The 11680-nt window shown below is 47.9% G+C and overlaps 1 protein-coding gene across 2 annotated transcripts in view; it reads left to right on the forward strand.

Moving 5' to 3' along the window:
- Window positions 1-7265, forward strand: part of ADCY5 (adenylate cyclase 5) — a 226402-nt gene extending 219137 nt beyond the window's left edge. For both annotated transcript variants that reach the window (XM_009943400.2, XM_075430846.1), the window contains exons 18-21: window positions 1484-1747; window positions 2095-2299; window positions 3094-3218; window positions 4691-7265. In XM_009943400.2, the coding sequence (XP_009941702.2) occupies window positions 1484-1747; window positions 2095-2299; window positions 3094-3218; window positions 4691-4819 (723 nt within the window). In that variant the 3' untranslated portion in view covers window positions 4820-7265. The remainder of the gene's footprint in view (window positions 1-1483; window positions 1748-2094; window positions 2300-3093; window positions 3219-4690) is intronic.
- The last annotated feature ends 4415 nt before the right edge of the window (window positions 7266-11680 follow it).

The following is an 11680-nucleotide window of genomic DNA, read 5'->3' on the forward strand; positions in this document are numbered from 1 at the left end:
CTTGCCTGTTCCAGGTCTGGGCTCAGCTGGCCGAAGCTTTTGCTTCCCCAGGCAGAGCCAAGTGTTTTCCCTGTTCGGCCCAGACATATCACCTGCTAAAGGTTCCTTCCTCGCTTGACTTCATTTCCAGTTTCAAATGTCCTGTTTCAGAAACCAGCATCCACGAGCAAAGTCATCAGTGCTTTGCAAGCATTGCTTGTGCCTTTACCGACGTGTATGTAAGGGACGTGGGAAGGGTAGCCCTTCTCCCCCCACAGACCAAGGGCTGGGGAGTACGGCTGAGCTGTGTTCGTCCAGCCAAGGCCCAAATGTGCCAGGAAAGTCTTTGCTTTTTTTTGGCTCCAGCTCTCAAAAGTCATTGGAAGAAAAAAAGATTTGAAGAAAACCCATTTCGAAGGGCTGTGCGTTCTGCCTGGTGCCTTTGCTGAAGCAGAGGGTGCTGTACACAGGACAGCTCTTCGGGGCTCCCATAAGCCGAACTGCTCCATGCAACCCCTGTCGCAGCTGCGCCATCCCCAGTCCTTGCCTGACCCTGGTTTTATCTTTGCTCAGAAATATTCTAAATGGCAAAGAGTAAAACAAGGGAGGAAAATACTGCTGGCTTGAGGTAGTGAGGGAGAGAGAGGTGATCAGTACACAGACCTCTGTACCTACAGACCAGAAGTAATGAATGGAGGTAATGCTGGTACTGTGCAAGTCTGCAAAATCAAACCTGCTTCTGAAGTCTGATTAGTGAAGTCTAAATGCTTGTTTTATTTTAGTCACCTAGGCCTAGGTACATCCTAGGTACATCCTTCCTGAAGCTCTGGTTGCATTTGAGCATTAAACCCAAACCCACAGCCATCAGTGCAGGTACAAGACAGTGCATCCTTCTTGTGTTCCCCTTCACCCAGCCGTAACCCACTACCGTGGGAGACGTGGGCTTTGCTGGCTTCTGAAAAGTCCTTTCCAGAGTGTCAGACCGTCCTCTTTCATGGGCTCCGTGGTAACCGTACTTCATGGCCATCACTGCACCCCAGAAAACCTTGTGGGAAAGGAGGGTCCTGTTATCTAGCTATGTGAGCATATTGCGGGGGAGGGAGAGGATTATCCTTCAGTGTCACTCATGCAGTCAGATTCAGCAATGATGAGCTGTCTTTGTCCTCCTGAAACCTGCTGTGCTTGACTGAGAAAGCCAAATGGGTGTTTTCGTGGATGGTGGTGGAGTTCTCCAAAAGGAACAGATCTTGTACAGGTTACCCAATTCAGGGCCCAGAAATACAACAGCATTTGATTTTGGTGTTATTCTGTGCCTGGTTTTACATACGCACATGCATGCAAAGAGACAGACCATCTCCCACTGCAAAACACAACTTGCTGCATCTCCTTTGCAGTTCTCCCCTTTCTTCTGTTTCTGTCCTCCTTGCGAGTTCAACATTTTTTTCCCTCCCCAGAGCAGTTGCCAAAAGAGTAAGCACATCACTGTCTCTCCCTCCTAAACTAGGCCACTGAAGAGAAAGAAGAGATGGAGGAGCTGCAGGCCTATAACAGACGCCTCCTCCACAACATTTTGCCGAAGGACGTGGCAGCCCATTTCTTGGCTCAGGAGCGGCGAAATGATGAGCTGTACTACCAGTCCTGCGAGTGCGTGGCGGTCATGTTCGCCTCCATAAGCAACTTCTCAGAGTTTTACGTGGAGCTGGAGGCCAACAACGAAGGGGTGGAGTGTCTGAGACTGCTCAACGAAATCATTGCCGATTTCGATGAAGTAAGTCACAGAAAATCTGGGTGGACTGTGAAACGAATCAGTGAGTTTAGCTGGGCTTTGCTGAGCTCCTGAAGGAAGGTGGTTTGTTGAATCCTTGTGCCGTGGTTCATTTCGCCTCGCTCTAGAAGTCTTTAACTCTTTTTTTTTTTGTTTCCCCACATTAAAATCCCTTCTATTTCCTTGTCGCTCCTCTGAATATCTAATCCCCCTTCTCCTGTACTTTGAGTAGTGGAGGCTCTGTCCGGTACTTTGGAGTGCTTGTACCAAAGGAGGACACGTGGCAAGGACATCAGCAGCATGTATGTGTTTGTCAAGGTTTATTTGCTTCTTTCGCTCTTGTGAAACAGATCATAAGTGAAGACCAGTTTCGGCAGCTGGAGAAGATCAAGACCATTGGCAGTACATATATGGCTGCATCAGGCCTCAACGACTCCACTTACGACAAGGAGGGGAAGACGCATATCAAAGCTCTGGCTGATTTTGCCATGAGGTTAATGGACCAAATGAAATACATTAATGAACATTCATTCAACAACTTCCAGATGAAGATAGGTAATGTCACTGTGTTTACAGGATCCGATACAGGTAGTGGTCATTCTGAGCTGGGGATTTTATGGAGAGTAAAAACCACAAATGCTACCTTAGCTGTGCAGTGATGTTGTGTCTCGTGCCCAGTGACGACTGTGGCCTCTCTGAAACATCAGAGCAGTTTTGTTAAGGCAGCAGCATCGTTACTGAAGCTCCCTGGAGAATTAGGAGCAGTTGGGCAACCACCCTTGGTTCAGAGAAGCTCCTACCACAGCATGGTCTCACATGGCGGTGGAGCTTGGCCTCATTTTGCCTGTGATGTGCTCCCTGCTCACACCCGCTGTGGTCCCAGGCTCTGCCATTCTTGGACATTAAATTGTCTTTCAAATCAGGGAATAAAAAGAGACAGAAAAGGAGAAGAAAAGTGAGGATGTCAAGTGTGGAGTTTGTTCTGGAAGGGCACCGGGCTGCTGCCTCGCAGATGCTCAGCATTGCAGCAGCTGCGTGCTGACTGCCAAGCGAGCAGTTTGCTTGGCAGCCAGGTGGCCAATAAACCTGGTACTGGAAAGGGGCTCTGGATGGAGCAGATCCAGCCCGTACTGCCAGTCAGACAGGCACAATGCATCCAAGCAGCCACCTTTTCTTGAAATGTTTCTTTCCTCTCAGTTTAGCTGTAGCTTTACATGTCAGGGTTAGACATAGTTAGAACCAATAAACCTCAGGATGTTTTTTATTGTCTGAAAAATAACTTGCCTCAAGCTTCATGTGGTTCACATGTGATGGATCTGAGCATTGTGGGATTTGTCCTCTCCTTCCAGGCCTCAATATTGGTCCTGTTGTAGCTGGGGTGATAGGAGCACGCAAACCCCAGTATGACATTTGGGGCAACACGGTGAATGTGGCCAGCCGAATGGACAGCACCGGCGTGCCTGACAGGATTCAGGTGAGGCGGTCACTGGAAAACTGCATTGCCAGCCCTGTGCCACTTCCAGGTTTTGAAACTTGAGTAGAATTGGAATTTTGGTTTCATTTTATTCCTTTGTGCCATGCATTTATTTACACAGTACTGGAAAAAAAGCCAGTGGTACCATTAAGTTTTACCTTTTAGTCTTGACCAACTTTGCAAACTTTGGTCAAAAAACTTGCAGTTTAGTTCTGGCTGGAAGTGTTGAGCTGAGTTTCCTTCCTCGAGTGCCTCGTGGGCACTACAGGCACAGTCCTGCCGCGACGCTTCCTCACTCATGCTGCCAGCTTTGCTGTTCGGCTACACGCAACTGTGGGTTGCTTTGTTTTCCAAGGGCTCGATTCAGGTTTGTACTCCTGTAATTCGCTGCTCTGTTCACAATGCCACCTGCGCTGCGCGCCTGGCCCGGCTCCAGGCGTCAGCGGGATGGGAACGTGCAGCCAGAGAAAGGGGGCCGTTTCGGGGGGTGATGGAAACCGTCTTGTAATCAGACGTCGCCTCGGCCTTCAGACAGGAACCTTCCCAGTGATGCGGTTCCACTGCCCTGCTTTCGCTGAGCCACTGTCCACCGGAGCAGGTTGTCATTCCTCGGGGAAGCACTGCAGGGGTGTAAAACTCTTTAGAGTAACTGATGTAAAACCCAAGAGGGGGAGCCATGCTGCTGCTTTCCAATTAAGCTGTCAGTTAACTGGGTCAATATCTATCCAACACCCTTTAAACTTTCCTGCAAGACAATCCGTGAACAATTTTTATTCTAGCTAAGCAAATCAGCAGAGCAATGTTACAGCAACAGGGAGCCAGAAGTGGCAATATTTAACGCCACCTGAAAAAGGGTGAGAAAATACATTGTCATAAATAGCTCAGGAAATCTGGTATTTAAACTTCTGTTTTCTGCAGCACAAGTGATTATTTTTTAATGGCATCTGCCCAAGGAATTTGGATGCTGGCTAGATTATTTCACTTGTTCAGTCTTTCTCATTGCCCATTAACTCCTCTTCCACAAAAACAAACTCCTGAATGTCATCTTCTTAATTGCACATCCACTGTATCACGTTTAAGCCATTTTTTGAGTACTGTTTAAAAATATTTTTACCCTGTTTTCATGCTGCCACTCCACTGATATAATGAAAGCATCTGAGTATCTTGAACTGCCAGGTGTGGTTTTAAAAGTGTGACTCATTTCTTTGCTTTTGTCCTGTGACCTCCTCGAAAAACGTGGTTCTCCCCCAGCTGTGTACTGCGTGTGACTTCAGTCGCTTCTCAGTGTCTGAAGGCTGTGTGTGTTCTGCAGCTTGTGCCAGCCTTTCAGTGATCGATATGCAACAGACAACTTTTACTTATAAATGAAATAGTTGCTCCTACTTTGATTTTGTCCATGGATTACTCCAAAAGCAAATGAAATGCCTGTGTGGAATGCCTGACAAGCATCTGCTTACTCGTTTGTTCCGCAGGTAACCACAGACATGTACCAGGTTTTAGCAGCCAACAACTACCAGCTGGAATATCGAGGGGTCATTAAGGTCAAAGGCAAAGGAGAAATGACCACCTACTTTCTAAATGAAGGGCCTCCGATCAGTTAGCACCGACTGCGGCGTCGCTCAGGGATGGGACCTGCACTACCCGAGATGGTGAAGCGGAGAAGAACCACTTTTTGGCAGTGAAGCTGCAAACGCAGCGCAGCTGAAATTTCACACCGTGACTCTCGAGCTGGTGTCAGCAAACTCTTTGGCCACCCACCGCGAAAGGCGACCAGAAGAAACCACCTGGGAGTTGTTCCTGGCTGAGTGCTAAACCGACCAAAGATGTGTACTACAGAGTTCACAGATCAGACATGAATTTGGAATTTTTTTTTAAAAAGGCTGCTACCACAGGATGATATAAGAAGCTATTTAAGTATTTATTGATGCAACACAGCATTTACTGGGTTGAAGGAACGTACGATTCACTACAGAGCATTCTTTTGGAATGGATTTGCACTCCCATAATGTTTCATCCCATACTGCCAGCTATTTGAGGTGTACCACTGTGCTTTCATGAGCTGTTTTGAATGGGCTTTCAAAACTGACACCCACTGTTGCAGCACACAAAATGGCCTTTTAGAAGGGCGTCGGTAATGTTCCAGTGTGAAAAGACGTTATAGCCCTGGCCCCCTCTTTCTCCCTCTTCTACATGGCTAAACGACCGCTCTTCTGCGTGGGGCTGGTGCAGCTGAGGAAGGGGAAGATCGCGACACAGGAAGGTGGCTCTGCAAGCGTATTTATTGAGAAGTCTTCTGTGCTCTTCTTTGGTATAGATCAGTTTACATGGGAAAGACTAGATGTAAACAAGAGACGCTTTGTGGGGGGAACTCCCCTGAAATTTGTTGTGGGTTTTTTTGTATTTTTTATTTTGTAATATTGAAAACATGGAGATCTAACAGATATACCAAATTCTATATTTTGTAAATTATATATAAATCAGAAGGCAGGCCATCCACACCAAGGTGTGGTGGGAGGTGTATATAACCTGTAGACTTTTGTGTAATGTTTTTTGTGCACGATACGCTGAACACAGACTTGGCAGTTTTCAGATTATCATTATACAATCAACCAACAACAAACAGGTGAGTTTCCAGGCTGAATCCGATGCATTCTAAAATGAAAATCCAGAAAAATCTACAACCCCAAAGAAGAGGAAAAACCAAACCGCAGTAGTCACACAGTTGTTCCATGCAGCATTCGAGCAGAGTGTGGCGTCTTAACAAATGGAAACAGGATCTTTGAGTTGTAGCTACTGACGCGGTATCAAACATGTTAAAAAGAGCTCTAAGCAAAGCTTCTAACTAACTCTAACAGGAGCTCTTATAAGAAGAGGAAAAAAAAAAGCTCGTTTGAACTTTTCTTTAAAAAAAATCATTTTTCATAGACGGTCTTAATAGAATCCTGCTGATATGAGAGTTTCTGATACTGTAACTGCCATTCGACATTACGAGGAACCATGTACTGCAGCAGTGAGTTGACTTTCCTGTAGTTGGCACTTTTTAAAGAGTCACAGATTTTCAATTTTCAGGAATTAGGTGATCTTCAAAAAAGGTTATGATGGCAAGCATGTGTATGAGGTGGTCGACCTTAAAATACAGTGCCATTGACATTGTGTTGGATATCTTTATCACTAGTGGGGGGTTTATGAATAGTTCACTGTTATCATTTATGTACCTTTTTTAACTATTAAAGAAAAATCCCTTGATATTTTATTAAAAAAGAAAATAATTTTAAAAAAGCTATATTTTTTATATTCTATGAGGGGAGAGTTTTGATATTGAATTTGGCTAGCACTAAAAATGACTCCAATCTTTTGACACTTAATAAAGTTCTTTTCCACTCTTCTCAGGGCAGAATTATTGTAGTACTAACAGCTTAATGATTGCACTATGGTGGTGGTGATTTATTGTTTCCTACTCAACAACGAGAATAAGCGATAATCCATGGGCCTGTCTCGATTAATTTGCCATATTGCTAAGCACAACCCGAGCATTAAGCCATTTAAACGTGAGCTTAAATGGCCTCGCCCCTTTCCTTCCCCCTTCCACTAGGAAACATCTCTGAAAAGTATAGTATATTGACTTCTGTAAAACTGCCAAGTCTGCCCTTGTACTATACTTTTGCTCCTTCACATCTTCCCTGATTTGCAAAATACTTCAGTTGCATCACGCTGTTACGCCTTTCTTCCCCGCCTCCACCTTCCACCCCTTCGACCCCCTCGCTGAGGTTCATCGCCTTCATGCCGTACACGCGGTTTTTAGGTTTGCGTTCTGCTCTACGAAAGTCTGCAGTCATCTTAACTTTTGATTCATCTTATGAAGTTGTGTTGTCGATGAAATTTCAAGTCCCCGGTATCTCTAGCTGTGATTGTTGACAGTGTGTCATGATCATTTCAAGGGGTATTCACACACTCTTTACTCTGGATCTTGCAAAAATGGATACAGTTATGATTTCCCATGGAAATTGAAATCTATTTAAGTAATTTAACTATATTAAACACTGTTTCACTGGTAAAGTGTCTCTGTTTTATTTTAGCTGCATCTGCCTCATGCAGAGATCAGGCGTGAGGAGATGCTGACTGTGCAGAGAGAAGCATCCCGCTCCTGCCTGGCGAGGGCCGCGCGGAGCCCCCGGCACGCCGCAGTGCCCACCCACAGAGCCTCGCGGGCTCGGGCGCCCAGCGAGCTGCCCTCGGCCCCTCTCGCGCTCCCGCCTGCCTTGAAACGCTCCTCTCGGGAGAGCCGACACGGCCTCCTTGCTGCACTGTGGTTAAATAAGTGGGTGGAACTGAAGAGCTTAAAAAAGAATTAATTTTTTTTCTGTTCTATTTAAAAAGAAAATGTGTGTATTTTACAAAGTACATCACCTTTGCCAAAGAATTCCCCAGGTACCTCGGCACTTGTCCTCTCGAGGACACCTGGAAGGAGGCAGCGGGGCTGGCAACATTTTCAATCTTTATCAATAAAAGTAAATGCTACACATAACTGCAGCAATTAACAGAAGCCTGAAGTGTAAGTGAGAAACAAAAAGCTCCAGCTTTAAAGTGACCTACTCAGTTCAGGAGTCATTACACAGGCAGCAAAAAACTGAATGCCTTACGATCTGTTATTTGTTAGGAGGGATTTTGTAAGCGTGCTGAGAACACACCTGCATTCAGCAAAAGCCATGAAGTGGTTAAAATACCAGTCTTTAGGACAGATGGGGAAAAACTATTTAATACTTTCGATGTTCTCCTACATAACCATACAAAGAGGAGTTCTATCTGATATAGGTGGTTTCTGCAGCCGTCTGGAGAAGGGTGCTCCCCAGGGGAGGGAAGCCAGTAGCCGCCAGCGCTGCGCCCTCTCATTTACATTGCTGTACACGCTGACTGGCTGAACTATCTTCCCTAAAAGCATCTTTTTTCCCATCCAGAAAGCATCTTCGTTAATTTTCAGGTGTTTAGCCACGCCTCCCCTACACAAAGCGGGCTACAGTGAGTACCTGCCTGCACGTAATAAAACGATACATTTGGGCCGCGCCGTATTTCTCACGTGTGTCCCCTGCGCTGCCAATATCCCTGGCCTCGCTGTCTGCGGGTGACACAACACGCACGGACAAACACCTGGCCAAAAACTACGCCCAGAGGCAAATATTTCCATTCTGCTCACCTCCCCGCCCGGCCGCTCCTCGGGGCACGGTCACTCTAGTGGGAAGTTTGGGGGCTGGCAGGCAGAGACAGCCTGGGACGCAGCCTGAAGAAGCGCAGGTCGGCTGGTTCAAGCTGAAGAACCCAGTTTCCAGCCTCTCGCCCCTCTCCTCCCCAGGCACGTCAGCCGCAGGAGCCAGAAGCCCCCGGGCTGGGCCGGCACCGTGTGAGCGAAAAGCCCCACAGAACAACCACAGCGAGCGAGCTTCCCCTGCCAGCAGCGGCTCCGCAGCTCTCGGCTTGAAACACGGAATCTGAGATGCGAATGGCCGCTGTCATCTGCTGACAGCAGACCTGCGTAGCCGCCGCCTGGCGATGTCACCACTGCCACGGGATCAGGCTGCGAGGGACAGAGGTACGCGCACAAAACCCGCTTCGGTCGCAGGGAGGGGAGCGCTTCACAGCCCGAAGGCAGCCATGCCGATCGTACACCAGCTACCAAATGCAGCTTATAGGTAAGCAGAGTTAGTGTCATCCCAGGTACGTGTGTCATCACCACCGCGGCAGCACGGCAGGCAGCGGTGCCACAGACCAACCCCACAGCACGCACACCGCTGCTGCTCCTCACCGCCACCGCGCCCTGGAAAGCCCCCATGAGGCGGCCTCCCCTCCCTGGGGCAAACTTCACGCTGTTCTGTACCGGTACCTGGCCTGGCACCGCGTGCCTCGCGTCCCACCGAGCCCAGGACGAAGCGTGGCCAGCAGCACTCCTGCGCCATGGGGACAGTGGCTTCAATCCTTTCTTTAGCGAGGGGGTGAGAGCCGAGGACGTCCCACTCTCGTCTCTCGAGTATGCCTGGCGCGCTCCTGCCCTCCCAGTGGCTGCTGCCGTTCGGCCTGGAAGCTCTGCTCCACGGGGGTCAGTGGGCTAACGCACAGCGTCACTCCATGGCCCCGGCCCGAGCTGAGCCAGACGCCCGGTTGGGGGCTCTGCAAGCTGTACCGGAGCCAGGTACCCGCACGGAGCCAGGGCAGCCCCCCAAACGTACCTCAAACCTTCCGAACCCACGCTTGTCACCTACGTGTCTCGGGAAGCTTTGCCTCCGAGGAAGAAAGAAACCTTACCCAGGAAAACGAGGACTCCACCAGTGCCCCTCGAGGTCTGAACAATGTTGGACAGCAAACGGCGGTGCACCAAGGGACAAACGCGCTCTGTGAAGTCCACTGGCAAACACTTTGATCACTAGAACTGATGAACCACAGTTCTGTTAAGAAAAGGAAACTGGTACAGACACTGGGAGATCATTTGGCCTTCCCGAGGCAAACAGGTACCTGGAACGTCTGACCGGCCTCGACTGGCACTGCGCAGGCAGCCGGATGCTCCGGGCCTCCTGAGGCTCTGGCGAGGGATGAGCTGCGCTCACCAGCGGCACAGGGCTGCGGCCGCCGCTGGAGCGACGCCCTGCTGCTCCCGCTCCTTCATCACACCCATCCGGGGAAACCCCTCCTGCCGCACAGCCCTTTGCACTCACGCCACTCAGGAAGCTTTTTTGCAAGCTGTAACACGTATCGAGAACGCTCAATATTCTGACAAGAAGCTGATCCAAACAGCATGTGTTGAGTGTAAATGTTAACAGGTTTCTTTTTTCCAGTACAAACCATGAAAGCAAAAACCCAGTCATTTCACAGTACCTGCGATGGCAATGGGGAATGAAAGGCAGGAGGCTGAACGCTGATATCCCTGAACAGGCGTTCCTCAGTCCTTGGATACAGAGACTACCAATTTATCAAAGAATCTGCCGTGAACGTTAAGTAATCATGATGTCTGCAGAGGAAACCAGTTTCCATCACCTTCTAGTTCTCTGCTAGCTTTGACACAGCTGAAAATCAATCCAAGTAACACACACACATTCCCTCACAGAAGGCTGCATTCTTTTCTACGCATCTCTCACCCTCTCTCTCTCCAGACATATTCTTATGTATCTTACACACATATGTGTGCATCAGTCTTCTGCGAAGCCGTGCGAAAGGAGAAGGGGCCTACACATTTTCCAGGGTCTGAGAAGTTATTTCCTAGCAAAATCTGACAATTCACAAATGAGACACGTTCTATCCTCAGCAATTGGCTCACACATCGAACACATGAGAGCAGACCACTACAAAAACACTCAGCTATTAAAGAGAAACACGCAAGGAAGAAGGTGATTACATCTCTAGAAGCTCAAGCAGGGGACTCCGAGGCAATCAAACCTCCAGCAGCATTACACATCCACCCTGTGGCAGTCAGTCAAACTTTTGCCCATCCCTTCCTGAAAGTGAATGCAACCAGTGACACTTCATTCCGAGAAAAACACCGTACTGAGGGTGTTGCGTGGGCCCCCTCCAGCCCCGCAGAGGGCTTACTGCACAAACACAGCATGAAGCGGGCTCCGCTGCTACTAGACCCCACAGAAACATCCAGCAACTGTGAATGTTCTCGTGCCTTTCCAACTAAAATAACGCATGTTGTCAAGAGAGTGGTCATCTTTCCTAAATTCATCTTCCTAACTCTGGTAACTTAAGTATCTGCTGAAATCAGCAGGGAAGCACCTACTGTTTCTCTGAATGCTGAGTTTGTACACGCAAATGGGAAATCCAGGGAATTTTCAGTAGATTTTCACCTCCACCTTGGCCTGGTGCGTGTCATTTCTCATCTCACACAATTTCAGCAAGTTCTAATATTATAGTCAAACTGAAGTCACATACTCAAAAGCCACGTTTTTAACACCTTGTAGTATCAGGTAATGAAGAACAGTCACGCTCATTAACTTTTCACTGTGAAATGCCATTTTTATAAGTGCCGTAAAAACAAGCAAACAAAACCCCAACTGTCTTCTGTAACACTGACAGTTGCATTTGTTCATTATACCTGCTAATCAGCAATTAGTTTAATGCCAGTATAACTGGAATGGAATAAAGGCTCCAGATGCTAAGACAAAGGCAGTTTTCATTCTCTAAAAATGCATCTTTAGGAACAGCAGGAAGGGAAGGAGTCTCAGAGGAAACCGGATTCCCTGCCAACACACAAACAGACGAAATGATGCAACAGGAAATTCTCCACGCGCACAACAGCCGAGTTAAACACTACGCAGTACTTCAGGCACTCAACACAGCTTCTCCGCCTATCAAGGGAGGCGAGGTGAAAAGACAGGTATAGGACTCTTCTAGACTTTACAAACAAGATAAAACCTGGTTTTACACTTAAAACACGAATACCTATATTGTGCAATCATTGACTTAAAATGGTAGAGGAT

Source organism: Opisthocomus hoazin, chromosome 9 (genome assembly GCF_030867145.1).
Source record: "Opisthocomus hoazin isolate bOpiHoa1 chromosome 9, bOpiHoa1.hap1, whole genome shotgun sequence".
Classification (NCBI taxonomy): domain Eukaryota; kingdom Metazoa; phylum Chordata; class Aves; order Opisthocomiformes; family Opisthocomidae; genus Opisthocomus; species Opisthocomus hoazin.